At 38.1% G+C, this 27337-nt stretch overlaps 1 protein-coding gene across 2 annotated transcripts in view; it reads left to right on the forward strand.

Moving 5' to 3' along the window:
• deptor (DEP domain containing MTOR-interacting protein) overlaps positions 1-27337 on the forward strand; it is an 86282-nt gene that overhangs the window by 38153 nt on the left and 20792 nt on the right. For both annotated transcript variants that reach the window (XR_009827758.1, XM_062063072.1), the window contains exons 6-9: positions 2359-2541; positions 6091-6228; positions 13124-13194; positions 13481-13585. Coding sequence is in view for 1 of the 2 variants with exons in the window: in XM_062063072.1 (XP_061919056.1) it covers positions 2359-2541; positions 6091-6228; positions 13124-13194; positions 13481-13585 (497 nt within the window). In the remaining variant the exon portion in view is untranslated. The remainder of the gene's footprint in view (positions 1-2358; positions 2542-6090; positions 6229-13123; positions 13195-13480; positions 13586-27337) is intronic.

Here is a 27337-nt window from a genome sequence, read left to right on the forward strand (position 1 = left end):
GTTCAATAATAAATAAAACAAAAGTGTTATAACTTGCATCAAGTTATAAATATAAATGATAAATGGGTTATACTTGTATAGCGCTTTTCTACCTTCAAGGTACTCAAAGCGCTTTGACAGTATTTCCACATTTACCCATTCACACACACATTCACACACTGATGGCGGGAGCTGCCATGCAAGGCGCTAACCAGCAGCCATCAGAGGCAAAGGGTGAAGTGTCTTGCCCAAGGACACAACGGACGTGACTAGGAAGGTAGTTGAACCCCAGTAACCAGCAACCCTCCGATTGCTGGCACAGCCACTCTACCAACTTCGCCACGCCGTCCAAGTTCAATAATAAATAAAACAAAAGTATTATAACTTGCATCAAGTTCAATAATAAATCAAAAAGTGTTATAACTTGCATCAAGTTCAATAATAAATCAAATAAAAGTGTTATAACTTGCATCAAGTTCAATAATAAATAAAACAAAAGTGTTATAACTTGCATCAAGTTCAATAATAAATCAAAAAAAGTGTTATAACTTGCATCAAGTTCAATAATAAATCAAATAAAAGTGTTATAACTTGCATCAAGTTCAATAATAAATAAATCAAAAAGTGTTATAACTTGCATCAAGTTCAATAATAAATCAAAAAAAGTGTTATAACTTGCATCAAGTTCAATAATAAATCAAATAAAAGTGTTATAACTTGCATCAAGTTCAATAATAAATCAAATAACTTGCATCAAGTTCAATAATAAATGAAAATAAAAGTGCCACTTTGCAATCTTTGCCAAAAAAAGGAGGACAGGGCAAGAGAACATGAGTTTTACAGTACTCCAGCATTAGTGGCTGCAATGAGCCTGTTTTGCACTGCACCGCTTTTCAAATCGGGGTTGCAGGCTTGACACTGCCACTGTTAAAACCTCATTGAATTCGGGGCTGAGCTGCCTTGACGCGAGTGTTTCCCCGGTGAATGACACATTGTGTCCAATGCGCATTTGGCGCAACCCTCTTTATTAGAGCCTGCAGCCCATTTCTTGACTTTGCCATGCGCGCCATCAGAGCAAAAGCCCACACAGTTTTCCCATTTAAGGTTGTGTTCTTTGAGGAAACTGTCCATTATCTTGAACAGCTCATCAGCAGTGGCTCTATTTTTTATGTATTTGCAAAACAGCAAATCCTCGCACAGTGACTCGCCATTCACAAAGCTTCCGCTTAGCCCCGCCCCCATTAGTTACTGTTGCTGTCTGTCAAACTTTCGCTCCTACCTAGAAATGTAAAGCATACAGGAAAAATAAGTAATTTACATTTATCTATATAGCGGATTTCACAGACAGAATCACAAAGTGATTTCCAGTGTGTATAGAAAATGAAAGCATAGTAAAAAAAAAAATCAAAGAATATAATAATAAAAAAAATAAAAAAAATCAAAGTGAAATTTCCTCCCGTTCCTCGCGCCCCACCTGTCATGTCTCTATTCCCCACCAATGGGGGGAAACGCTGCATTAAAGTCAGTGGGCAGAGCTAACACAAATCTAGTCCTATGATTGCCTTGGTCTGAAGCCTGGAACTTTGGAGGTTTCTGAAAACATGGCTGCTACAGAGGTGATACTCATATTTATTTATTGACCAGTACTCCTCTGCTTCTTTGGTGGAAGGGTTCAAGTGGAAGTGCCAGGTAACCAATTAGGTGTTAGGAAGTAGATCCATGAAGTGCTGACACACATGTTCATGAAATAATTAAATAAATCATGAAATAATGAAAAAAATAACTTAATAATTAGTAACATGAATAATAATTAAACAGTGAAATAAATAACGAAATGTTTAAATAATGAAATGTACATTTGGAATACATAAATTAACAACATTTAACATTTAAGTCCAATTATAATTTATTGTAAGTAATTGTTTAAATACTTAAATACCAGTTTTGTCCCATTTAACTCTTCATATTTCAAAACTTGTTTTTGGAAAAAAGGCCAAAGCAAAACTTTCTGATAGTATGTATATAAAGTATGTTTTTTGGAAACACCTTCTTACATATAGCAGTAAGAAAGAATACATGTACATTTTATACGTTTACCTTTTATTGAAGGCACTTGTTGGCAAAGATAGCGTTTAATCGTGATGAAATGAATCCACTTCAACTTAGTGATTCATGTGCTTAAAACATGTCTGATGTACTGACCTGAACCCCATCTGACTGAACTGAACTAGAACACCTCTCTGACCGAACTAATGCTCTTGTGGATGAATTCCCAGACACTTTGTGGTTTTGATAATGAGGTCTTTAGTCACCAATCATCTGACATTCTTTTAACTCTTACTCCTCTTTGGTAAAAAATCCTCCCCTTTTTTCTACCAGTCACCAACCAGCATCACTTTGTGGACGGTCCACTCCTCTTCCAGTTCAGGATGAACTTTCGGAGGAGGCGGCGGCTGATGGAGCTTCTCCATGAGCGAGGCCGCGGCATTCCCGAGAGTCACGACAGCCCATTCTGCCTCCGCAAACAAAACTCGGACGGAGGCAACACCAGCTTTCTCTCAGGTAGTCTTGTCGTCGTACGCACAACACGTCATCAATCACAATAATAAATATAGTTTCAAACCTTTAACCTCTCTGGCAGTGTCAATCCAACCAGTCTTGTCACTTATGAACAGTGAAACACTATCACAAAGTCATGGTTGTAGGCAACCACAACATATTCCACTGGACATCATCTGGATTTTCTTATACGCTACAAAACACAAGTGGATAATAACTGTAGATCACGTTTCAAACTTAAGGGTCAATAAAATACTTATTTATTTTTTTAACTAAATGCATTTGTTAATCTTGACAGAAAAAAATGCATACCTTTTAAACTTTAATATTAAATGGTCATATATATATATATATATATATATATATATATATATATATATATATATACACTGTATTAGTCGAGGTTTCTGTGGTTTATCCAGTATACAGTGCTCAATACCGGGGTAGAGCGGAATATACGTTAGGTCGGGAAAAAACACAGAGGCTATATCATCCCTACAAGCCTGTTTTGCAGGTTTTCCTGCTCGTCATGGGATTTTATATAATTATATAAACGTATATTCCGCTCTTTATATAATTTTATAAAATCCCCCGACAAGCAGGGAAACCTGCGAAACAGGCTTGTAGGGATGATATAGCCTCTGTGTTTTTTCCCGACCTAATTTTTGTAAAGTTAAACATTTGTAGTTAAATATCTGCTTGTCACCTTTACTTATGATTTCAAAGCAACTTTATCCATCAATGTGCACATGAAAAACAATCTAATAGTTAATTGCATCAGTAATTGTGTAATAATATCATGAGGTGATTATACACAATATTAGTGCTGTGAAATTATATTTTTTGAAATATCAGATGCATCACACTTGAATTTTTATTAATCATCATAATCACAAGTTATTTCCTGCATGCATGATTTGAATACATTTTAAAAATGTGCCCACTGCAGGCAGCCATTGTTGTGATGTGGCCCTCAATGAAAACAAGTCGGACCCCCCAGTGTAGTTCGTCTCATTCCATTTTTATCACTTAACCCTTTTGCTGTAATGTAAAGTGAATCCATCTGCTCAAGGGTCAAACTATTGCTACCGTTCTTGGTTCTATGGTTATCATCACACTTTTCCTCTTGCACTGTTCTCTTGTGGTATCCAAAATAAAACACACTTGTAGAAGTACAGGAATCCTTTAGCAGCTTAAGTCTCACAAGAATCAAATGTAACTCTAAACAGCACCTTTTGTGTTATTTAGTGTTTTTAAAGCGTTTTGTTTGACTTTTTTTTCCCTATTTATTTTATTTACCAAAAATACACAGACTGTTAATCAATCTAATAAAAGAAGATAGAGGAAACCCAACACCAGCCCAATTCCAGCTTTACAATACTTAGGATAGAAATGTACAAAGCAATGTAAAAGACATACGAATACAATACCGGTACTCATTAAATACTATACTAAAAAAAAGGAAAACCAAAAATTAATAGCAACAGTACCCCGAGAGGGACAAGCAGTAGAACGTGGATGAATGGAAGTATCAATAATAATGATAATAATAGTGCTGCAACAACTAATCGATTAAATCGATTAAAATCGATTATAAAAATAGTTGGCGATTAATTTAGTCATCGATTCGTTGGATCTATGCTATGCGCATGCGCAGAGGCAATTTTTAAAATTTTATATTAAAAAAAAAAAAAGGATATTTATTTTTATAAACCTTTATTTATAAACTGCAACATGTACAAACAGCTGAGAAACAATAATCAAAATAAGTATGGTGCGAGTATGCTGTTTTTTTTCAATAAAATACTGGAAAGAATAGAAATGTAGTTTGTATCTTTTATCCGATTATTAATCGATTAATCAAAGTAATAATCGACAGATTAATCGATTATCAAATTGATCGTTAGTTGCAGCCCTAGATAATAATATGAATAATATCAATTAAAACATTAAACAACCACAAACTAAATTAATTAAAATAACAGAACAATGAGTATCATTATTGTAATTATCATTTATCATCACAGCTATTAATAAAAAACAATAAAATTTACAGTGACTTACATTTGCATTGCTTTTTTATAACGTGATTTTTTTTTCTATTTTATGTTCATTTCATTGATAAAACTAGGGCTGCAACAATTAATCGATTAAATCGATTAAAATCGATTATAAAAATAGTTGCCGATTCATTTAGTCATCGATTCGTTGGATCTATGCTATGTGCATGCGCAGAAGCAATTTTTTTAAATTGTATTTAAAAAAATAAAAAAATACAAATTATTTTTTTATAAACCTTTATTTATAAACTGCAACATGTACAAACAGCTGAGAAACAATAATCAAAATAAGTATGGTGCCAGTATGCTGATTCTTTCCAATACAATTCTGGAAATAATAGAAATAGAGTTTGTCTCTTTTATCCGATTATTAATCGATTAATCGAAGTAATAATCGACATATTAATCGATTATCAAATTGATCATTAGTTGCAGCCCTAGATAATAATATGAATAATATCAATTAAAACATTAAACAACAACAAACTAAATGAATTAAAAATAACAGAACAATGAGTATCATTATTGTTATTATCATTTATCATCACAGCTATTAATAAAAAACAATAACATTTACAGTGACTTACATTTGCATTGCTTTTTTATAACGTGAATTTTTTTTTCTATTTTATGTTCATTTCATTGATAAAACTAGGGCTGCAACAACTAATCGATTACATCGATTAAAATCGATTATAAAAATAGTTGGCGATTAATTTAGTCATCGATTCGTTGGATCTATGCTATGTGCATGCGCAGAGGCAATTTTTTAAAATTGTATTTTAAAAAATTTCAAAATAAAAATTATTTTTTTTATAAACCTTTATTTATAAACTGCAACATGTACAAACAGCTGAGAAACAATAATCAAAATAAGTATGGTGCCAGTATGCTGATTCTTTTCAAAAAAATTCTGGAAAGAATAGAAATGTAGTTTGTCTCTTTTATCCGATTATTAATCGATTAATCGAAGTAATAATCGACAGACTAATCGATTATCAAATTAATCGTTAGTTGCAGGCCTAGATAAAACATTCATATAATCATTCCCATATTTCAAGATATGACTCATTATTATCTAATCTAAATGCACTTTTTACTGATATATCCATAGCTTGTGTATATCAGTCATTACGAGTGCTTCATATGACATTTTTACTGCTAAAATTGTCTCCGTGGTGCATGGTGTCAGTGCTGGGCTGGCAATTTCACATAGAGGGAAGGAACATGTGGAACTTTTCATTATGTTGAATTTGTTTTTTTGCATTAAAAACATAACTTATTCAACATTTTCTTTCCCATGAAGTTGTTTTAGTAAAAAATATGCATCAAATTGAATTCAAATTAGATTTACATAATGATAATGGTATTTGTTTTTGTAATAGGGTGTAGTGGGCATTAAAATCAAATACTGCATGGGACTCCAATTTAGCCTACATGTTTTTTATTCAAATTTAGGTTGAAAGTTTTTTTTTGGGTCTGATGTCAACAGTGAGTCCGACCAAAGAGATCAAGGTGGTGGTTGGCGTGCGGCGCAGTAGCATGAGCAGCAGCTGTGGCAGCAGCGGGTACTACAGCAGCAGCCCAACACTCAGCAGCAGCCCGCCCGTCCTCTGCAACCCCAAGTCTGGTGAGCAAAGATGCACTCCCACTAACAGCAACAATGGTCTCCATCACATGTCCTCCTTTGAGAGCTTGCAGGGGTCTCATGCGACTAACCTCAATAATGAAAGCACTTAGTGTACACTTAAGGCGATATGAAAACATTTAGCTCTAATGATGTAACAGGAATCATGTGGAGATGAGCAGGAAATCGTGTGGAAGCATTTTCCCTGTGTGTTTGTGTTTCAAGTGTTTCAAGTCTCTTTTGTAGTCACAAAAGCCCCTAACTACGTATATTCACACTTAGAGAAACAATGGACAGGAAAGACCCCCCCAGCACACACACTTAAAGAATGTCCCGCCCTCCACACATATTTACAAATAGCACCATTTAGAAGATAACAAGCCCACACACTAGAGCTGTAAAATACACTGGCCTTTTTATTAGGTACACCTGGGCAATCTAAAAGGGTCCAATACAAAAGCTCAATCACAAATTGCACCTTCCAGTATTATGCAGTGCGGTTGTACAGCTCCAGTAATAAACATGTCTTTGAGTTACTACCTCTTTGATAGTATAAGTCACCATCTATCTGATTCACTCCGTACAGTGTTTCCTATACTTTCATTTATTTGTTATTGTTGTTGTTTAAATGCACCTGGCCTGCCAGAGAATAAGAAGACATAGTATGAGGCATCACTATTGCCAACTTAGTGAATAGGGACGTAACAATAAATGGATTTGCAATCTGATATTTCGCTACCGGGCCTTCAGTTTGCTACAGAGACGTACATAATTTCCATGCAATACGTATTAAAGTGGAATTGTACTTATTTTGTATTTTTGTCTATTGTTCACAATCCTAATGTGAGACAAGCACACATATGTTTTTTTTTTTTTTATACATTTTAAGTCATAAATAAACATGAGCAAAAGTCAGCTAACAATGGAGGTAATGGAATGTGCTCTATTTTGCCTATAAAGCGCTCTAAAAAAACATCCAAAAACCTTTATCAAGTTTTTATATTAATGCTGTAAGTATATATGTAATGTAGTAACAGGCACATTCATAAAAACATTTGCTCATTGTAAGCATACGATGGCATATTCATTTCACAAACCCATCCCAACAACCCATAATTTCCTTCAACAACAACAACTATTACTTATCATTATCATTTTTAATTTATGAATGTACAACTGTTTGTTTATTTTGTTGACGATTGACCGAAGATTAATAAACTTGAAACTTGAAACTTATCATGGCAGACTTCATGAAAGACAACAAAGATTATTTTAGGACAAATGATCCAGAACCCTATATTTTTGAGCCTAGATTAACGAAGGGTGAGTTACAAGTTTTAGAAGCTGAGTGCTAAGCAGATTCAGCAAGTAGCAATATTGCTAAATGCTAAACAAGAAATACCAACTATGAAGATAACAAAACAATCACTTACTGTACATTGTCTGCTCTCGCTGGGATGCCGATTGATGGGATGTTTATATCTTCCGGTTTGGATAAAAAATAAATAATAATCCTCACGCAGGTTTAAAAACAAAGGTGAGCACTTTTTCGTGTCTTACTCGCCATCTCCAGGTATTAGCTAGATGTCAAAGTTGACTAACTTCTTGTTTTATGGCCACATCCTTCTACTATTCAGGTGAGAGGCATGATTTATAATCTGGAACTAACTTTCACCAACTCAGAGGCGATGCAGCAGCTTATTGACTCAGTTTGTCAATAACTGCATAACATAGTTACCTCTCTGTGATCACGGCACCGCTAAAAATTGTTTGTCTCTATTAGCGCTTATAATAACAATATCACTGATACTTGATTAATATTCAGGTTATGACATGTAAATAGATTTTTTGATTTGCAAGGGTGTACTTGCAATGTATTACAAATTACAACGCATAAAAAAGAAAGACATACAGTTTGTGTTTTTGTCTTACGTAGGGATTGTGAGTGAGAGGCAAAATTCCCCAAAAAAGTGCAGTTACCCTTTAAGGGTGAGATACAAGACAATTTTTTTGGGTCATGCATTTACTTGGTAGTCAAATGCAAGCGGTCAAAAAAAGCAAAGTATTCGTAGCCGTAGCGCATATCCGAACATGCAGCTCACCTCCACAAGCCCGAAGAGTCTGCATTACCTCCGTTGTGAAAATGTGAGGCGTGAAAGCGTGCAGACCTCGTCCACACTAGCGGGAGTTATGACTAGCTACAGTAAGAAGACAAACACATAAACTAGTTGTGACCTGTTCGGCCTTCCCCTTTTAAAGGGCGAAGTCCTGCCAGATTCTTTTATTCTGCGACTGTCGGAATATTCGTCAAACTGACCAAAGTGTGGCCATTTGTGGACGATCATTTGTTTTTAAAGATTATTCAAAAATGACTTGCGTCTTATGTAGATTAAGCGATGATGTCATCGGTTTTATTTCATTAGTATGTGCATGTGTGTACGTAATGAAGTGGCTGGTGGTAAATCTCTAGACTTTTGCATTAAAATGACAATTGAATAATTGACTACACTGTACAGTTATTCCCATCCAAATCGCAATTCATATTCATTACAATCCTAAATGGTGTTTGACGTGTCTCATCGTATATTGTTTCACATTCATATCACTTTGGTTCTATAAACGTCCGCATGACGTGAGCATGTTTTACATTCCCACATTTGTTGTTGTTGCCGTCCATTAAATGATCAAAACAGAAGAGGTGCACGTTTGCAGAATACATAATGTGGTCATTGTATGTTCACATTAGTGGGAGTTAGCTGGTTGAAATGTGAAAAATGCAATCAAAGAATAAGAGAGAAAGTTTAAAAACATTATAGTGCAGATTAAAGTAGTGCCTTGTGTAATTGGTTTGGATGAAGAAAACATCCATCCACATCCAAAATGATATCAAAGAAAATAGTCCGTTCCAGGGTCTTGATGTTACCATCATGAAAACAATACTAACTACTCTGGCATTGTTTTAAGCTGCATTTTAACACCTTTAATAGGGGGGATGAAAAAAATCGATTCACTTTCGAATTGCGATGCGATCCTTATTTTATTCTGATTCTATATCGAAAATTCAAAACTCTATTTAAAAAAATTTTTTTTTATTTAAGAATCGGTTTATAGAAAAATGTTTTTAGGCCATCTCCGCGCTTACGGCATATCTCATCAAGAGGACTTTTGTAACATTAAAAAGGTTCTATTATAATATTTTATACCAAATAATGGTAATAATAATATTGCAAGAAGCGGTTTAAATCGAGAAACAATTCTGAATCGAATTGAATTGAATCGTGAGTTGTTGTAAGATTCACACCCCTAACCTTTAACTTTCAATAAGTGGAAAAGTATGTCAATTAATAAGATACACTGAAACTGTATTTTTAGCAACAGATGTGATGTATCGATTTTTTTTTAACATCCGTAACATTCACCCATATAAAAATATTTAAAAAAATTTAAGTTCAAAAACATTGGACAAAAGTATTGGGGTATATGTGGAGTCTTACTGGTCTGCCCCCTTAACATTTTTTGGATACCTGGTGCAAATTAACTAGAAAAATCAAAAGTAAATTGTTAAATATCTCATGTGACGGAGCATTCTAAGTAAATGAGGTCAATTTATAGTACACAAGGATTTGATTAAGCACAAAGGCACCCTTTAATAACAATAATAATGTGTTCATGGATATTCATGGTGTGTGTGTCATTTGTTTTGTATGTCTAAAGAGACATTTGAACGCATGAGAACAACACGAGTGCTTTGTTTAGCAGTCACGTTTTTGGCGACTTGATGTGGTGGCGGCGCGGCGCCCGTGTCTGGTCTGGATACTGTGTCTCGGTTGTTTGGGCGGTGGTGTGTTTGTGCGGGTTTGGGTTGGGGTGGTGGGGTCTTTTGGTTTGGGGGGGGGGGGGGGGGGCAGCCCATCCCACAAACAGTAGGTGTGGTGCCCAGGGAACCAGGGGCCACCGCCCCCACGCAGCCAAGCTGGACAGCGACAGGAACCCCAGAGCCTGGCCCACCGTGCCGCCCACAAGGGCCAGCAGCAGGCCGCAGACAGACGCACCCGGCAGAGGACAAGGCACGAGAAAAGCAGGGGACAGCCAGCGAGAGACCACACCCCACACGGGCAGAAAGGCGGGACGCCCCGCCCGAGGGGCCCGGAGACCCCCCGCAACCGGACGGGAAGACCGCCCCCGCCCCACCGGCAACCGGGCCCCTCGGGCGGGGCGTCCCGCCTTTCTGTCCGTGTGGGTTGTGGTCTCTCGCTGGCTTGGGGTCTGGCTTCCCCCTGCTTTTCTCGTGCCTTGTCCTCTGCCGGGTGCGTCTGTCTGCGGCCTGCTGCTGGCCCTTGTGGGCGGCGCGGTGGGCCAGGCTCTGGGGTTCCTGTCGCTGTCCGGCTTGGCTGCGTGGGGGAGGTGGCCCCTGGTTCCCTGGGCACCACACCTACTGTTTGTGGGATGGGCTGTCGGGGAGGCTGGGGCCATACTCTGGCTCCCGCACACACTGGGAGTCAAATGTATTGTACATGCAAATTCACATATACTCACACACATACATAGGTACCTACGCTCCCACATACATATACAAATAAATACAGTACATATTTACACACTCAAAGTTCGTACATCCACACGCACATTCATTATACAAACATACTGTATACACATACTGTACATATACATTCACTGTAAAAACATACATATACACATACTGTACATATACACTCACTGTACAAACACACACATACACATACTACACATATACATTCACTGTACAAACACACACATACATATACTGTACATATACATTCACTGTATAAACACACATATACACATACTGTACATATACATTCACTGTTCAAACACACATACTGTATACACATACTGTACATATACATTCGCTGTACACACATATACACATACTGTACATATACATTCACTGTACAAGCACACATATACACATACTGTACATATACAAGTACATATGCACACATACACTCATGCACATAATCACGTTTCATCAAACATATTAACGTTGTTGCCCTAGGGTAAACTGGGTATAACACATGGCACACTGACAAAGCTTAACCTATTGTTACTATAACAATCTACAAGGTTAATGTAGGTTGCTTCTCTTTCTTCCCCTCCATTTTTCTGCATTCTTTCGTATCTCAAGTTATCATTACGTATATGTATTGTTGCATTTGAACAATTGTATTGTTGATAAAAAAGGTAAAGTATTGGTATTGTTTATCATCAATAGCACTACTTCTATTGGTATTCATATTGCTCCATTTTTAGTGTAATAATGCTCATGGTCATTTCTGTATTTTTTTTAAATTTTCGCTAACGGCTTATTTGCTATTACTTTTACCATCATATTTGTACATGTCGTATTTGCTGATGTTGCTCTGTTGTTGTTGTTGTTGTGTTTGCTGTTGTTGTTTTTGTCTCTCTGTCTAATCCCCCTCTTGTCCCCACAATTCCCCCCTCTGTCTTCCTTTTTCTCTCTTTCTATCCCCTCCTGCTCCGGCCTGGCTGCACCAAATGATAATATAAATACATTTAATAAAGTCAAAATACAAGTAAGGCAACAAGAGAAGTATCCTACACTTCTCTTTAGTAAAGTAAATCTGAACAGCCGATATGGGCATCTACATCTGCTATATGATTTGCCCGAGAAGCTGGGCAGGACATTATTAAAAAAAAAAAAAAGCAGTCACGTTTTTGCCACTGTTAGGGGAAGTTGCAACATACATGTGCACAAGTAATGATACTGTGTGTGTGTGTGTGTGTGTGTGTGTGTGTGTGTGTGTGTGTGTGTGTGTGTGTGTGTGTGTGTGTGTGTGTGTGTGTGTATTCTTGTATTTCTCCCCTTCTTGAGACATCAACAAGGAAACGTGCCTTCCATATGAGGACCGGTGAACAAGTTAGGACATAAATCATGGTCCCAATGCAGAAAACCATTGCATCTAATAGAGAATGTCTCATTTGCACCCCTGGTGGTGAAATCTATCTAAATTAGGGTGGTCCCAAAAAGGAGGGATTTTTCAAATTGACAGTGTGTCTGTTTTAAAAGTGCTCCCCCTCTGGTCAACATATGAAATAACAAGTGTGTGTAAAAATTTGAAGTGCTCCCCCTCTGGCCAACATATGTATTAACACGTGTGTGTAAGAATTTGAAATGTAATGTAAAGTTCTTACTTTTTTTTGCAAAATGGTGACATTTGTCATCTAAAATTCTGACATATTGCCAATTTTTTTGTTGTCCTTGTAAAATAGTGACATTTTTTGGAGTAAAATTATGACTTTTGTCTTAATTTTGCCAAGTAAAATTCCGACTATTATTTTAATATTGCCAACATTTTTAAGTTTTCTTATAAAATTGTGACTTTTGTGGAGTAAACTTACGACTCTTTTCATAAAATTGTCAAAATGTTAAACTTTTCTTGTAAAATTGCGACTATTATTGAGTAAAATTCCAACTTTTATCCTAATACTGCACAAATGTTCAGTTTCTTTTGTAAAATTTTGACTTGCGTTGAGTAAAATTACGACTTTTATTACAATACTGCCAAAATTCTGAGTTTTTCTTGTGAAATTGTGACCTTTTTCTTGTGAAGTTCCAACTCATTTTTCACAACAAGCTTTTTTATATTTGCATAGTATGTATATATTATTAATGTTGTAAATACAAATCTTTATATATCTAGAAAGGGTGGTCCTGAAGAGGTAGGCATTTTTCGGAGGTCTCAAGAAGGTAACGAATTAAAGAAGGTGTATGTGTGTGTGTGTGTCTGTGTGTGTGTGTGTGTGTGTGTGTGTGTGTGTGTGTGTGTGTGTGTCTGTGTGTGTGTGTGTGTGTACTCCTTGTCAAGTTTTCCATTAATACCATTTTGTGTTTGGACAGTTCTGAAGAGGCAAGTGAGTCCAGAGGAGCTTCAGACGCCCGGAGGGCCTTTTCTGAAGAAGACCTTTACAGTAGGACAGCACACACACATTACCACACACACACACACACCTGCAGGGAGTTGTAAAACACGGTCACACACCCTTTTGAACACATGAGACCCTTTGGGGCAATGGTAAATAGAGTCGTGCACACACAAGTCACGAGTCACTCTGGTCAAACACAAGTAAAGTAGTGTAACACGTGCACTTACAGTCCATGCCAATATGTGCACGTGTGATGCATATTATCGTACCATATGTGTGATGTGATGCTTTGTGAGGCGCTACCATGGGAACCTTTGTTGGCCTTCCACAGATCGTAGGGGACGCTGTAGGCTGGGGATTTGTCGTGCGAGGTAGCAAACCCTGTCACATCCAGGCCGTGGACCCCGGGGGACCTGCAGCGGCTGCGGGCATGAAGGTAAGGAGCGCTCAGGTCTGTGCGGCCACAGCTGGCATGGAGTTACAGTATGTCAGCGGGGCAGCAGCAAGGAATGCTGGGAATGCAGTGTAGACGTTCAGAGCCACATCATACACTGAAACTAAAGTCCAAAAGTCTGTTCAAATAGTTGTAACTGTCGCTCATTCAGGATGCTGCATTGTGCAGTTAAAAACATGATACTTTGGGCTTCTGTTGATTTTGTCATCCTGGAAGCAAAATGCAACTAAATAAATGTTTTGCCCAAAAAAAGAGGAAGCGTCCAGTAAAAATTATCACTTCTGCTTTGGCTGCTGTGTTAACGGTCATATTTAATCAGAGTGGAAATGTGTGTCACAGGTCATAGGCACTGATAAAGTGTACTGTCTTGCTGAGATTAATGGGTCACCTAAATGCACTATAACTTCTTTTTTTTTTCATAACTACTGTATATTGAATAAAAATTGCTCATCGGTCCTCATGTGCAAACATGCAAAACAGTCCCAGAGAAGAAACTAACAATTTGCAATCATGTTGTTCTAAAGATAAACTATACATTCATTGATGGCTAACGTTAGTAGCTAAGCTTTGTTAAATTGTTATCTTGGCACGCGTCTCACGTAAGATGCAGTTTACATCATTATTGGGACTGTGAATCTTTGGGCACCATTTGATTCGATTCAATTCTTGGGGGTAACGATTTGATTCAGAATTGATTATCGATTCAAATCCATTCTGAATTCAAAATCAATACTATGTAACAATGGGTGCCGGTTCTATGATAACTACATTCCTCCACAAAATAGATAAACAGCTCTGATAAATGTTTTTATTACTTAAAAGAAAACCTGTTTTGTTATATAATATTCTACCCAAACATTTAATAAAGCCAAATACAAATAAGGCAACAAAAAAAGTATCCCAGACTTCTTTTTTCCACAGTAAATCTGTACAGTATATATGGGCATCTACCTCAACAATATGATTTGCCTGAGGGGTTGGACAGCAAAGATAAAAAATAAAAAAACGTAGATTTAAAAAAAAAATATATATATATAATCTTGTAAAGTTTTGGCTTCATTGTCATAATCATGACAACCGCGGTCTAATTGAAGCTCTGAGCAAAACTGATCTCCCCTTGCCCTGTATTTTAACCATTTTCATACTTGTTTAAACTTGAATTACATTTTTGTTCATGCTTTGTACTAAAACAAATAAAGTCCATCCATCCATTTTCTACCGCTTGTCCCTCTCGGGATCGCGGGGGCGCAGGAGCCTATCCCAGCTGCACTCGGGCGGACAAGTCGTCAAATCATCACAGGGCTTAATAGGAAAGTGATTATTTAAAATGTTTTTAGTGCAAAATAACAAATGAACACCTATTAAATTATTATGTTATCAGACCTTCCTGACTCAACTCTAACCGGGTATTGAACCCGGTATGTTTGTCTTACAAAACCAGCACCAATACTGCGCACCACAGAGGACAGTAAGAATATCTTGGGAAATTTGCCAGTGACGGAGCAGGAAGGGGGCAGGAACACGTTAGCGTTAAAAAATGTAATATAAAGCGCCGTGTCATGCATTAATCAACATTTTACAGGCTTTTTCATGCAAAACGGGGCCACGCGGATCATGTGTTTAGGGTAAACATTTCCATAATTTGGATGTTTTTGCTCACGCAGCCATTTTGCTCCTCCTATTCAACGCATGTTTGTTTCCATCCCGAAAAACACAAGCGATGACTTCTTGGACTATTAAGGTTGGGGACCAAACCGGTTCTTATTTTGCCCTGACTTAAGCCCACCGGCCCTACAGGACACCTCTCTCTCTCTCTCTAGGTCGTCTTTCCAACGTCGTTTCCAGTCATCACGGTTCTCCACACACTGGCCGGCTCATTGGTGCTTTGCGCACCTGCATCTTTCTTGAGTACATCCACAAATGTTTCTGTGGGACGTCCTTGTGACCGATGCCCTTGTGTTGGTTCCCACAGCACCAGTGTGCTGGCTGGCAGCTCCTGGTGTCTATGGCAGTGTCCTGCTAGTCTCATCCTCCTGGGTGATATTTTCTTGCCCACCCTGAATATTCCAGCACACAGATCGTCGTGGGTGACATGTGCGCCCTTGTTGATGGTGACAACTCCATGTAACATTTTGGTGTAGCACACGTCTGGAGCCTTCAGCAGCATTGGCTTCAGCAGGGGTGTCAAACTCAAATACAGAGTGGGCCAAAATTTTAAACTGAACAAAGCCGCGGGCCAAGGTTGAACAAATTCACCTTTTAATAGGGACCCAAACAAGTTTTGCATTGAATATTGAACAAGCAAGGCTTATATAACTTTATAGTGACATGCAAATTCGAGTTTCAAATAATAATAATAATTAAAAAATATCAATGGCATATCAAATACAATTTAAATACAAATTGAATGCCTCTTTTCTTTTTGCAGCTTTCTGAGGTAAATATCAACATTAACTTTTTCCACAGGCTAATACATTTGAAAATAAAATAACAATGAATAAACCAACCATTCAGGACTTTAAACTGCTCAGTTTGCAACACACTGATCTAATCTGATGTGCCCAAGCCAGATACCTGCCATCTTTTCTTGGATGCCAGTTCATTAATGTCGGGGCTCAGGCTTTGAGCTGAGGCAACCTTCATTATCGAACGAACTAGGGCTGGGCGATATGACTAAAAAATGTATCACGATATAAGTGTTTCATATCAGTCGATATCGATAATTATTGATAAAAAAAAAAAAAAAAACTATTCTAAATAAAGACCAGGAGAAAAAAGGCTGAATTTAAATACTTTTATTTTAAATATAACCTTTAACCTTTAGAACGAGGTCAGCATTATGAAAAACAGTCAAATAAATGAAAATACTGGTCGGTGTGCAAATATTGACATTAAATAAATGCTTAATCCAACAAAATGTGCAAAGTATTGTAATTAAGAAATTAGTAGTGTACAACTCAGGCTTTAAAGCCATATTGGTAACAATATATGCAAATAAATAACAGTCACATTAAGCAAGCAGAAACAAACATGTCTTACAGAATATTGTAAACATCGGAATAAACTTGCGTCGGAACATCTGTGACAAAACAAACCTGTTACCCTCTTCAGTCATTTATGGAAAAATCAAACCAACTTCAGTATCTCCTTTTCCACGGATTCCCTGCACATTGTGTAAAGCTTAGGAATAGCTGTCTTGGAAAAGTGCTTTCGGCCAGGTAGAACATAACGGGGGTCGAGCACGTGTATGAGATTCTTGTACCCAGACTTCTCAACTATGCTGAGCGGTAGCATGTCCTTCGCTAATTGATACACCACTGCATCCGTTATTTCTTTATAACGTTTTGAATTTTTGTCGTAACACAGTATTGCTCTGATTCGTATCGGATTAAAAAAAATCCAAAATACTGCCAAACTGGTGACGTGACGTTTCCTTTTTTATTTACAATTTCCTCTCGTGCTGCCACACTCATATTGCCGTTTCGTTTCACTCCTCGTCGTCAGCTAGACGTTGTTGCTTTTTTTTTTTTTCCTATTAGCATTTCCCAGAATGCCTTGCGGTTCAGGCTCGGCTGTGATAGGTCGAGAGGCCAAAGCCCTTCCTCTGCCTACACCCCCCAGAATACTGTGCGGTTCCGGCTCCGCCTTTCTTCCTATTTTTTTCTAACAGAACTTAGTGAAATTATCGAACGTTCTATCGACCCCATTTTCTATTGATATTGATCACATGTCTATCGCGATATATATTGTTATTGTTTTATCGCCCAGCCCTAGAACGAACCACAGTCTTGGGGGCGTGCCTTAAAGGCACTGCCTTTAACGTCCTCTACGAGCTGTCGTCTCGTCCGCTTTTCATCCATTCTAACAACGTGCCTGCCCAGTCACTAGATACAGTATGTGCGGCTTCTGTACGCACACACACGTGAATGCAACACATACTTGATCAACAGCGATACAGGTTACACTGAGGGTAGCCGTATAAACAACTTTAACACTGTTAGAAATATACGCCACACTGTGAATCCACACCAAACAAGAATGACAAACACATTTTGGGAGAACATCCGCACCGTAACACAACATAAACACAACAGAACAAATACACACACACACAAACACACACACCTTGTAGTGAGCCAGAGTTTGACATCCATGGGCTTCAGGGTCCAGCATTCACTGTCATAAAGGAGGACAGTTTTTACCCGTTCAGGGCCCTCCTTACAAGTGCCTTCCTCACTTTCAGGTCTTGTTCTGTCGAGTTAACCCAGTTCTTCTCAAATATTTGTTGGTCCGCCCACCCCTAGGGAGAATAAACATTTTCGCACCCCTCACTCTCCACCGTGACTATAAATAGTATAATTTGTCTATAAAATTATTATAACTATATCCCTGCATAACAATGTAAGCTTATTAATCTTAAAGGAAACAACACAGCTGTCTTTCCTCGTCTCCCACCGTGGTTACAGTGAAGCCAAGTGCTACGTACGCTTCATCATATTTTGGTACAGCAAGAAAAAGCATGGTCGACGTGGTCACACGCCAACCCCCTGGCATCACACCACCCCCCCCCCCCCCAACCCCCGCCCCCCCACCCCCCCCCCCCTGTTTGAGAAGTACTGAGTTAACCCATGAGCACAGGTACTTGAAGTTATTGACTTCCCTCAGAGCAGTGCCTCCTGTTGTTGTGAGAGGTGGATGTTACGCTTAAATGTTATAGGTGACCACCTCGGTTTTGTTGGCATTCAGCCGAAGGCCGACCTTGGTACACCCTGCCTGACTCCATTAGAGCTCTTGTGCTTTTTCCATGTGGTTGGAGAGCAGGCAGATGTCGTCTGCGCAGTCGAGGTCAGTCCGACTCAGGACTCCTGCAGGGTGTCTTTTTGACCTTGTAGGGCTGGACGGTTATAGCAAAATAATAATCACGATTATTTTTGATTGATATTGTAATCACTATTAATTTGTTCATTTGAAAAGTATTTATTGGACCACCAAAACTCAATATAGTTTAAAAAAAGGATATAAATTAGTAACGAATAAACCACAAGTAGTAAAATAATAGTAAAAACAATACGTTTAAATAACAATAGCAATATACAATTTTAATTGTATTTGTTTTTAGTAAAAATGTTTATCTTGAACACTTATTTTACCATCATGGTGTGTGTGTGCTTTTTGTCTTATAAATACAATTTTATAAAATGTTTGTTAATTAAATGCAATGTCTCTCAAATGTATTGGGTGCAATACTTATTTGGACAATTTTGACCAGTATTTTAGGTCAAAGCATAATAATTGTGTAAATGTACCAGCGACCTCAAAAGGGACAAGTGGTAGAAAATGGATTGGAGGGATGTATCAATAAGTGCTTTAAGTTTATTGTGCTTGTGTAAGGTACTTTTTTGAAACCTTTAATTCAGTGGTTCTTAACCTGGGTTCGATCGAACCCTAGGGGTTCGGTGAGTCGGCCTCAGGGGTTCGGCGGAGGTCAAGACACTACCGACTCATCGTGTAAATAAAAACTTCTCCCTATCGGCGTATTATGGATACCCCTAAACAATGTTCCCTCTAATGTCCCATCTGATTTGCAGGTGTGTAATTTGTTGTGGTTCATTTTGTGCACCAGTAAAAAAAACTTTTAATTTTCACTAAAGAAGGGTTCGGTGAATGTGCATATGAAACTGCTGGGGTTCGGTACCTCCAACAAGGTTAAGAACCACTGCTTTAATTTGTTAGCTCAGTCAGACCGGATGTGGCGCACCACGCTATTATTGTGAAGGGGGGGAAGTGTGCTGCTGTTCTCAGCTTGACGTAACGTCAACACGGAAATCATAAGCCTTATATTTTTGTTGAGTTTAGTGATTATTGATTATGCAGACTAGGTATGTATCAAATAATAAGTAGCAGCTATGGTAAGATCCCAAACTCCTAGTAGACATGCTTTTTTTTCACTCATTTGCTACTCATTTGTTCCACTGCTACAAGCTCTGGAATTGGCATACACATTGTGGCGCCGACTATTAGTTTTTTTTTATTATTATATTTTCATGATCGTGAGAAGCCTCAATCGAAATGGAAATTCCAATTTGTTGAATTGTCCAGCCCTACCTCCTTGGTGTAAGAGTAAGGCCAAGATCCTGCTCTCACCCACTGATGGCCTTTCTGAGTGCGTAGAGTAGGACTATGACAAAGAGGAAGGGGGCTCGGGCTGCATTACCCCAGCCAGAATGTCAAACTCCTCACTGCCTCTCTCTGGGGTCACCACCTTGGCCCGTGTACCGATTCATGTAAAATCCACTATTGACATATTACGGTACCTGGGTTGCGCCTGGTTGCCAACTTCGGCACCTGGCGATCACTCCAGCAGCACTGAGAATGGACTCAGCCAAATTATCTCTATGTAATGTTGCAATTTTCAATGCCAACAAAGTAATTGACTCAAAAACACTCTAGTGTACGAAAAGTAAGGCTCCACTTTTCTAAAAATGCTGAAATACTTTGGCTTTGCTATTGGCATGCTGCTTATTAGCATTAGCAATTTTACATGGCGATTTCAACACCTTCAAATTTGTTAATGAATACCAGAACTAAGCTGCACGTTACAATCAAACAGCTGGTGCGTAATAAGTACAATATTTACGGTAATAACACTTTTTAGGGCTCTATAAAAGAAACTCACCATAAACAATGCACTACTGCCATCTAACGTCTTAGACTTGCAACTGTAATTACAACTTAATATCATACTTACAAATGATGATATGATGATAATAAAACAAAATACAACAACTGGACAGCAGTTAACATAATCAGCTCATTTTTAAATGTTGCAATAAAAAAAAAAAAGATTTCATTATTAAAAGTAGGGATGTCCGATAATATCGGACTGCCGATATTATCGGCCGATAAATGCTTTAAAATGTAAAATCGGAAATTATCGGTATCGGTTTCAAAATGATCGGTATTGGTTTCAAAGAGTAAAATGTATGACTTTTTAAAACGCCGCTGTGTACACGGACGTAGGGAGAAGTACAAAGCGCCAATAAACCTTAAAGGCACTGCCTTTGCGTGCCGGCCCAATCACATAATATCTACGGCTTTTCACACACACAAGTGAATGCAAGCATACTTGGTCAACAGCCATACAGGTCACACTGAGGGTGACCGTATAAACAACTTTAACTTTATTACAAATATGCGCCACACTGTGAACCCACACCAAACAAGAATGACAAACACATTTCGGGAGAACATCCGCACCGTAACACAACATAAACACAACAGAACTAATACCCAGAACCCCTTGCAGCACTAACTCTTCCGGGACGCTACAATATACACCCCCCGCTAACCCCTTCCCCCCAACCCCGCCCACCTCAACCTCCTCATGTCCCAAATTCCAAGCTGCTGTTTTGAGACATGTTAAAAAAAAATAATGCACTTTGTGAAAGTCAAAGTATAGTATTTCCCATAGTTGTAGTGGGTATCAGGATTATCTCAGGGAGAGCATGTCCCAAATTCCAGGCTGCTGTTTTGAGGCATGATAAAAAAAATTATGCACTTTGTGACTTCAATAATAAATATGGCAGTGCCATTTTGGCATTTTTTTCCTTAACTTGAGTTGATTTATTTTGGAAAACCTTTAATGCATCCAGCGGGGCATCACAATAAAATTAGGCATAATAATGTGTTAAGTCCACGACTGTATATATCGGTATCGGTTGATATCAGAATCCGTAATTAAGAGTTGGACAATATCGGAATATCGGATATCGGCAAAAAAGCCATTATCGGACATCTCTAATTAAAAGCAATTATATTTACACACACAAAAGTACAGAAAATTGGTACTGTTGAGTGTAGGTATCGATTCCCAGTTGGCAGGAATTGGTACCGTATCGGCTCAAATGTAAACGGTACCCATCCCTATCTACTAGTATTGAAAAATGTGGGCGATAAATTTAATCATCAATTTTTGTCGACAAAATCGCTTGTTGTTATGTTGAACAACTAACGGGGTGTCTGAATGCTTACATGGTGGTGGTCTACGACTATTAGTACAGTATGTGCAGGGCATGTTTTGTCACACTATAAGGTTGAAAAGGTGCATAAGAAAATGTCGTCATCATAGTTACATAGTACAATAATGTGTGCAAACATGTATTTAAGAGGAGTCCTTCCCCCTAACTGCATATTTAGCGAGAGTTATTCCTGTTCCACCTCCCACTACTACTGTTTTTGATGGTTGCTTTTTTAGCAGTAACATTGCAGGATGTTGACACATCCGTCCACACTAGACGCCGTAGGGAAGATGCACACACACACACACACAACCAAGCAAACACACACTGAACTCTGGGAATGAACGAGTTACCTCGTCAGATCCATTTCCCTCCCGGAATACGCCTCAGTGACTTTGAGACCACTGCACTCAGAGCTTAGATGGACTTTTTATGCGTGGTTTCATTATCGGGACCACAGCTGAAGCTCTTTTGCACTTTATATAGGCAAGAAAATAGTTTTAAAATGTTTTATTTTTTTCGTCTAAAACCTAATCTTACAAAAAGTGGGGCATACGAAAACTAAGGTCCCACTCACTGTTAGACATTTTCCATGCTACAATCAATGAAAAACACCTCAGGGTCTTTCCAATTTTCTTGTGTCATTTGCATCTAAAAAAATACCCATTCACACTACAAGAAAATATTTGTATTTATTCAAATTTAGCCTGTGTATGAAATAATGGTGCATAATTAAAGCGGTCAAGTGTGTGTGTGTGTGTGTGTGTGTGTGTGTGCGTGCGTGTTTAGCACATCTTTTTTACATCATGTTTTTTGTAGGTGAACGTTTTGTCCATATTGTCTTATACGGATGCTCAAAATGTTTTATTCACATCCAAATTGCTATTTGTATTTATTCCGATTCTAAATCGATTCATAATTTTCGAGAATCAATTCAAAAAAATTAAAAAAAAAAAAAAAAAAAGACTCTGTTGGTAGAGCGGCCGTGCCAGCAACCAGAGGGTTCCTGATTCGATCCCGGCTTCTGTCATCCTAGTCACGTCCGTTGTGTCTTTGAGCAAGACATCTCACCCTTGCTCCTGATGGGTCGTGGTTAGAGCCTTGCATGGCAGCTCCCACCATCAGTGTGTGAATGTGTGTGTGAATGTGGAAATAGTGTCTGAGTACCTTGAAGGTAGAAAAGCGCTATAAAAGTATAACCCATTGATATTATTATTCATATTTATACCGTTGTTTTTGTAAATGTTTGGTTTTCTTTTTTCTAGTATTACATATTATATTCGTATGTCTTCTCAATTGCTTTGTATTTCAATCCTAAGTATTGTAAAGTTGTGATTGAGTTGGAGTTGTTGTATTTTCTTTTATTAAAGTGATTACAATTCAGTGATTTTTGTAAATAAAATGTAAAAAATACATTAAAAAAAAGTTTTTTAGGCCAACACTGCACATATACTGTAAGTCGTACATCAGCAGCCAAGAGGAGGTTTTGTAAACTGTTTTGAAAAAGGTTTTATTATAATTTATATACCAAATACGGCGTGGCGAAGTTGGTAGAGTGGCTGTGCCAGCAATCGGAGTGTTGCTGGTTACTGGGGTTCAATTCCCACCTTCTACCTTCCTAGTCACGGAAGGCTGCTGGTTAGCGCCTTGCATGGCAGTTCCCGCCATCAGTGTGTGAATGTGTGTGTGAATGGGTAAATGTGGAAATACTGTACCTTGAAGGTAGAAAAGCGCTATACAAGTATAACCCATTTATCATTATTAATTAAATAATATATGACGGGGATTGTGTTGAATCAACAATGGATTCCTAATCGAATCGTCACCCCAAGAATCACAATCAAATCGGTGCCCAAAGATTCCCATCCCAACTAACTTATCTAGCTGCTGAAGTCATTAAGATTGTAAAATTGTGACATTTTGGAGAAAAACTTGCTACATTTTTGTCAGAAAATGGCATCCTTTCCTATTAAGTTGTACGTCCTCCTCCATGTCCTGAGAAGGAGGTATAACCTGTTAAACACCCCAGCATGGCATCTCAGCATGTGTCTATTATTCACTCGCCACTTTTTCTGGCTCCTTCCTGTGCCAGACACTTTTATTAACCCCTTCTCTGCCTACTGGAGTCCTGCCAAGAATAACAAGCGCACACAGAGAGAAAAAGGGGGGGATGAAATAAGATAAGATGGTGATCTCTTTAGGTGTTTGTATTGAAGGTTCTTTTGGCCTGAAGGAAATACGACAATTTTCCAGGGTGAACTGCCATTTTTTTGTTATTGTTGTTCGCACACTCCTCACCCTTTTTGCTTGTTCTGACATATCCTTCCACCTCGGCAAGCACATTACTCTTCACGCGCTTAGGATAGACACTTTGTACAAAAACAATACAACAAATTTTTGTTAAAGGTGGACAGATTGTGGTGTGTGTATCAACACAAACACACACTCCTATTGTCACAGCTATACAATAGATAGTGTATCAGTTAGAAACATTTGCCAAGTCTTCAGGAGGGTTATGAAATAAAAATCCCACCACAAGCTAAGATACGCAACTTACCTGCAAAGTAACAAAGCCTAGTTCCGTTAAGACTTTAAAAAGTTTAGTGGCTGTGCACTAACAATTGGTACAAGTGCAAAAACAAATAATGTTGCAATTGTGGTCATAACTGTCTTGTTTTATTAGTTTCCTATATGTTAACTTTCCTGAACAGCACAGCAGGAAACATCAACACAGGATGGAGGCAGGAAAGATTATTTTAGTGCTTTTACAAACCCCGTTTCCATATTAGTTGGGAAATTGTGTTAGATGTAAATATAAACGGAATACAATGATTTGCAAATCCTTTTCAACCCATATTCAATTGAATGCACTACAAAGACAAGATATTTGATGTTCAAACTCATAAACTTTATTTTTTTTTGTTGCGAATAATAATTAACTTTGAATTTAATGGCTGCAACACGTGCCAAAGTAGTTGGGAAAGGCATGTTCACCACTGTGTTACATGGCCTTTCCTTTTAACAACACTCAGTAAACGTTTGGGAACTGAGAGACACATTTTTTAAGCTTCTCAGGTGGAATTCTTTCCCATTCTTGCTTGATGTACAGCTTAAGTTGTTCAACAGTCCGGGGTCTCCGTTGTGGTACTTAAGGCTTCATAATGCGCCACACATTTTCAATGGGAGACAGGTCTGGACTACAAGCAGGCCAGTCTAGTACCCACACTCTTTTACTATGAAGCCACGTTGATGTAACACGTGGCTTGGCATTGTCTTGCTGAAATAAGCAGGGGCGTCCATGGTAACGTTGCTTGGATGGCAACATATGTTGCTCCAAAACCTGTATGTACCTTTTAGCATTAATGGCGCCATCACAGATGTGTAAGTTACCCATGTCTTGGGCACTAATACACCCCCATACCATCATAGATGCTGGCTTTTCAACTTTGCGCCTATAACAATCCAGATGGTTCTTTTCCTCTTTTGTCCAGAGGACATGACGTCCACAGTTTCCAAAAACAATTTGGAATGTGGACTCGTCAGACCACAGAACACTTTTTCACTTTGTATCAGTCCATCTTAGATGAGCTCAGGCCCAGCGAAGCCGACGGCGTTTCTGGGTGTTGTTGATAAACGGTTTTCGCCTTGCGTAGGAGAGTTTTAACTTGCAATTACAGATGTAGCGACCAACTGTAGTTACTGACAGTGGGTTTCTGAAGTGTTCCTGAGCCCATGTGGTGATATCCTTTACACACTGATGTCGCTTGTTGATGCAGTACAGCCTGAAGGATCGAAGGTCACAGGCTTAGCTGCTTACGTGCAGTGATTTCTCCAGATTCTCTGAACACTTTGATGATATTACGGACCGCAGATGGTGAAATCCCTAAATCCCTTGCAATAGCTGGTTGAGAAAGGTTTTTCTTAAACTGTTCAACAATTTGCTCACGCATTTGTTGACAAAGTGGTGACCCTCGCCCCATCCTTGTTTGTGAATGACTGAGCATTTCATGGAATCTACTTTTATACCCAATCATGGCACCCACCTGTTCCCAATTTGCCTGTTCCCCTGTGGGATGTTCCAAATAAGTGTTTGATGAGCATTCCTCAACTTTATCAGTATTTATTGCCACCTTTCCCAACTTCTTTGTCACGTGTTGCTGGCATCAAATTTTAAAGTTAATGATTGTTTGCACAAAAAAAATTGTTTTTCAGTTTTAACATCAATTATGTTGTCTTTGTAGCATATTCAACTGAATATGGGTTGAAAATGATTTGCAAATCATTGTATTCCGTTTATATTTACATCTAACACAATTTCCCAACTCATATGGAAACGGGGTTTGTAAATGGACCATTTATTCTGTGGCGATTGCTCTAGCACCGCAAGGAAAGTGTAGTTCAAGTAGTCAAATATGTACTTTTGTGTTTATATGTCATGAATAAATATGTGCTAGAATGCGTTCAACTTTTGTTCAGAATCAGCGACCTTCTTCTCATTCATTGTGGTAGCATCTCAGTGCATTCAATAGTGTTGATGTTGAGTGTCCATTGACTTCAATGGAGGAGCATAAAGTGGCTTGTCCAACTGCAGCCAAACTAAATTCTCAGCTTTGTCCCACCTATCGGAAACTGAGCTTCTGTAAAGGTGTATGGAAAGTGGGCGTGGCCTCGGCTGGCCTGCATACTGAGTTTCTGCATAATGATTAGATGATCTGTCTGAGCGAATCAGCCCAATGCCACAGCATTTTCCATGTTTTATTCCGTTGTTTTGAGTTGATATGGAGAGTTTTACAATCCTGTAAGTGATGTTTTCTGAAATCTAGCATTTTTATATCTTTGATGTGTTATTGGAGACTGTGCTTGTCTTTAGGTTGTAGCTGGACATGAGCTTTCCCTACTTGAAAGACCAGCAGTTGCCACTGCCAGAATTTCACTTTTCCCCCTCATTTTTCCCAAAAAGCTCCCTTATTTTTTAATGCAAATGATGACAAATATAATGATGCTACTCGATTAAAACTACACTTAGAAGCTTTGTAAATAATTAATTGCATGATTACAATTATATTGACAAATTAAGCTATGTTTATCAAATAAGATTGGGCTCAATGACAAAGTCAATGGATAGACGATAGTACGTGCGCACTTCAACACAATTCAATAAAAACAAAAAAAAAGTCAATCAGAAAACTACATCCACAAACCATTTATGTATTATAGGTAGGGATGTCCGATAATATCGGCCTACCGATATTATCGGCCGATAAACGCGTTAAAATGTAATATCGGAAATTATCGGTATCGTTTTTTTATTATCTGTATCAGTTTTTAGTTTTATTTTAATTTTTTTTTATTAAATCAACATAAAAAACACAAGATACACTTACAATTAGTGCACCAACCCAAAAAACCTCCCTCCCCCCATTTCTTTCTGTTATCAATATTCTGGTTCCTACATTATATATCAATATATATCAATACAGTCTGCAAGGGATACAGTCCGTAAGCACACATGATTGTGTGTGCTGCTGGTCCACTAATAGTACTAACCTTTAACAGTTAATTTTACTCATTTTCATTAATTACTAGTTTCTATGTAACTGTTTTTATATTGTTTTACTTTCTTTTTTATTCAAGAAAATGTTTTTAATTTAGTTATCTTATTATTATCATTATTTTTTAAAGTACCTTATCTTCACCATACATGGTTGTCCAAATT

This window comes from Entelurus aequoreus, linkage group LG11, assembly GCF_033978785.1.
Source record: "Entelurus aequoreus isolate RoL-2023_Sb linkage group LG11, RoL_Eaeq_v1.1, whole genome shotgun sequence".
Lineage (NCBI taxonomy): Eukaryota > Metazoa > Chordata > Actinopteri > Syngnathiformes > Syngnathidae > Entelurus > Entelurus aequoreus.